This window comes from Ipomoea triloba, chromosome 11 (genome assembly GCF_003576645.1).
Source record: "Ipomoea triloba cultivar NCNSP0323 chromosome 11, ASM357664v1".
Lineage (NCBI taxonomy): Eukaryota > Viridiplantae > Streptophyta > Magnoliopsida > Solanales > Convolvulaceae > Ipomoea > Ipomoea triloba.
The window spans coordinates 11,420,235-11,423,810 of NC_044926.1; the positions used below are offsets into that span (position 1 = coordinate 11,420,235).

At 34.1% G+C, this 3,576-nt stretch overlaps 1 protein-coding gene across 1 annotated transcript; it reads left to right on the plus strand.

Annotated features, from left to right (window-relative positions):
* The first annotated feature begins 674 nt into the window (after window positions 1–674).
* Window positions 675–3,067, plus strand: LOC115996224 (40S ribosomal protein S19-2). The gene is made up of 4 exons (XM_031235375.1): window positions 675–838; window positions 1,624–1,714; window positions 1,801–1,984; window positions 2,801–3,067. The coding sequence occupies exons 1-4, from the start codon at window positions 755–757 to the stop codon at window positions 2,871–2,873; spliced, it is 432 nt and encodes a 143-aa protein (XP_031091235.1). The 5' UTR covers window positions 675–754; the 3' UTR covers window positions 2,874–3,067.
* Window positions 3,068–3,576: the final 509 nt, after the last annotated feature.

Below are 3,576 nucleotides of genomic sequence, written 5' to 3' on the forward strand. Positions count from 1 at the left end.
TCCATAATGAAAAATGAATAGTATAAAGTATTTGCATAAACATGACACAAGGATATTTAACGTTGAAACTAAAACGGTGAAAATCACGAGTCTTTTTAGGCTAAGCCAAGTCAAAATTCACTATGTATGTAGGTGTAGTACATGTTCAAAGGCAGCCATGCCCATGAAATAGAAGAATGAAGAGGTAGGTAGGAGAAAGATTATTTTTTTGTTAGACCATGAGGTGTCCTGAGCAGGCCCTTTTGTATGATACGGAGCCTTTATATAAGGTATTTCTGCGTAGTTATAACTTCCCGTAGCCGTCCCTATTTATGTCAAATGCTTAGTTTTTTTTAAGGGTCAAATTCTTAGTAGGATAATAATAAAAAAATATATATATATACTCCGTAAAATAAAAATTACACATGACATTCTAATCAGCACAAACTTGTTATTAATCTGCTAAAAATGCTAATTGTTCTTTTTTTTTTTTCAGGTTCAAGAATAAATTTGGAACTTATCTTATTCGAGGTCGGTGACTTAATTGCTATCCCCAAATAGTTTAGTGGCCTATTTGTACATTTTCCTTGATTTTTCTTACGTTGGGCTTCTCCCAAAAAACTGGAAGCCCATCATTGGCCAAGGCCCAGTTAAATGCAAATATTAAATAAGAAGCTTTAAACCCTAACGTCGATTTCTGATTTTCTCTCTTTCCCTTACAACTCCTCAGCAGCAGAGAGATCCACCGCCGTAGCAGCACAACAATCACCGGAAAATGGAGACGGCTAGAACTGTCAAGGACGTTTCGCCTCATGACTTCGTCAAAGCTTACGCTTCTCACCTCAAACGCTCCGGCAAGGTTCGCTTAACGATTTATTCGATGTATTTTATAATATTTGTGCGCGTGCGTATTTTGCGGATGTACGAATGTGCTTGATATGCTTGATATCTGTAATTTCTATAATTTTATTTTAAGTATTATATTGAAGTGAAATATATTTGTGATTGACTCTTTTTATTTTTTGATGCAAAATTTATGTTGTTATTGCATGAATTTAGAAATCGGTCCTACAATTATGAATATTGTCAAATGCAAGTTGGAAATATGGCTTGGATTTGAACCTTTGTTTGACTTCTTGATTTCAACTGGATTGTTGTTGTGGTGGTAGTCTGGGAGATAAACCTATTTATACTTGGCACGATTTCTGTATCTGTGAATGTTCTTATACATTTATATATGCGTGAATTTATAACTATTTTATATGAATATGAGTATTTTTCTTGATAGCCATGTTCCATTTACCATATTCAATTTCTTGCTTTTGTGGTACTTGAATATGACATTATGAGCTTAAAGATGAAATTATCTATCCTATGGTATTTTATAGTCATGATTCTAGGATGTAGCACACAGTTGATATTGGCACCTCATGTTGGTGGAAGTTCCAAGTTTTTTCTTTCTATATATAATTTAAACTGAGCATCCTGAGTTTGCATATAACTACTGCAGATGGAATTAACTGCACCCAATATCATATGCTTTTTATTTTTAAAAAGAGTAGTGTATAACTTGAATTCCATATTGCCTTGCATAATATACGGTGTGTGATTGTTGCTGATGGAGTATAAATGTTTCTCTTCCAGATGGAGCTTCCTGAATGGACTGACATTGTCAAAACAGGAAGGCTCAAAGAGCTCGCACCATATGACCCTGACTGGTACTACATCAGAGCTGGTTAGTACTGACAACATCTCCCTCTACGTCTATTTGTTTCTCTCTTCCTTTCAGGAGTTGATTGTTTTTCCCTGAACTGGTGACAGCTTCTATGGCAAGGAAGATTTACCTCAGAGGAGGTATTGGCGTCGGCGGTTTTCAGAGAATTTATGGTGGCAGCAAGAGGAATGGAAGCTGTCCACCCCACTTCTGCAAGAGTAGTGGTGCTGTTGCACGTCACATACTCCAGCAATTGCACGGAATGAACATCATTGATTTTGACCCAAAGGGGTAGGCTTCCTTGGCTTTCGTCTTCCTCTTATAGTCTACAGTACCATTTCAGTAACATATGCTCTAATCGGTGTCAATTTTTTTGGGGGGTTTTCTTCTATGGAGTTCACAGATGTCAATGTGCTTCTAAATTTTCTGTAAGAGAAAGTATAATAACATAGAATATGGAAGCTAAAATCTAAAAGCATATTTTTTAACTTCATATTGAAAATGTTCAAATCTGCATTGCATTTTAGCTCCTATTCCCCAAAGTATCAACATTTTAATATTCTTTAGGGTAATACACTAATACTACATGCCTCAAATGGGCCAAATAGTGCCCCAAATGATGCAGTTTCATCTAATAGTAATACACTAATACTACATACCTTCTATGGAGTACATACATGTGCTTCTAAATTTTCTGCAAGAGAAAGTAACATATAATTTGGGAGCTAAAATCTAAAAGCATATCTTTGAACTTCTTAAGGAAAATGTTCAAATCTGCATTGCATTTTAGCTCCTATCATCCAAAGTATCTCTGACATTATAATATTCTTTAGGGTAATACCCTAATACTGCATGCCCCAAATGGCCAAATCGGTGTACCAAGTAGTGTCCCAAATGATGCGGTTCCATCTAATTAACTTGTAAATGAATATGATCTAGTGCTTGGACACTTATCACAAGCCACCTATTTTGGACAAATGTTTTTCTGAAAGATTTGGAGCAAGTAGATTTTTTATTTATTTATTTTTAATATATTTAATCCCTGTGGCCATGTCTAAGTTACTTATTATGTGGTGGTTTTTCTGACTGTTTCCTGTCCTTTGATAGCGGAAGGAGAATCACATCTAATGGCCAGCGAGATCTTGACCAAGTTGCTGGGAGAATTGCCCTTGCTCATTAGTCGAAGCAGTCTGGGTTTTCTTAAGGATGCCTAAGATAATTTCATTTTGGATGAATGTAGATTTAGTGCATGGTTACATTGTTTTCTATTAGTTGAGCCTTTTGAACACTTTACTGGACAAGTCTTTTTTTGGGTGTTTTAATGGTTTTCCCTGTTTGGATGAGTTAAATTTATTTAACTTAATATTTCCTCCCTGATAGGTCTAATATTTTGACATGATGTTATATGCTCTGATCTTGGGGCTTAGGAAGAGAAAAAACAAAGGTGACATTTCATTGGAAAACTGGAGGGTCCAAGTTACGGATGTGCTTAACAGGCGCATCACAGGCTGCAGTTTCGTTATTTATTCTATTTTCATGTTTTCTATTTAATTTTATGTTTATTTATATATACGGAGTAATATAAATATAAATGATAATAATTTATAATTTATTTAATTTGAAATAGGATTAATAAATGAAAAATTGAAAATAAAATAAAAGATAGGTTCCAATTATGGTGGGTATATAAATACTACATGCATACCATAGATAGATAGATATTGGATAATGATGTAGAAGGAAATGTCTCCAACACATTGTTCAATTTAGTACTGTGCGTGACGATAACCATATCATGACATATATATTTTAACTCATTATTTTATAAATATTTAAAATTAATTATATTTTTATAAGCAATATATTACATTAATATGTTCAAA

Bases quoted from the DNA above. Each gene is read 5' to 3' on its own strand.
- LOC115996224 (XM_031235375.1), top strand. From the start codon at position 755: ATGGAGACGGCTAGAACTGTCAAGGACGTTTCGCCTCATGACTTCGTC. The intron at 839-1,623 runs GTTCGCTTAACG...TTTCTCTTCCAG, and splicing joins ACCTCAAACGCTCCGGCAAG to ATGGAGCTTCCTGAATGGAC. The intron at 1,715-1,800 runs GTTAGTACTGAC...AACTGGTGACAG, and splicing joins CTGGTACTACATCAGAGCTG to CTTCTATGGCAAGGAAGATT.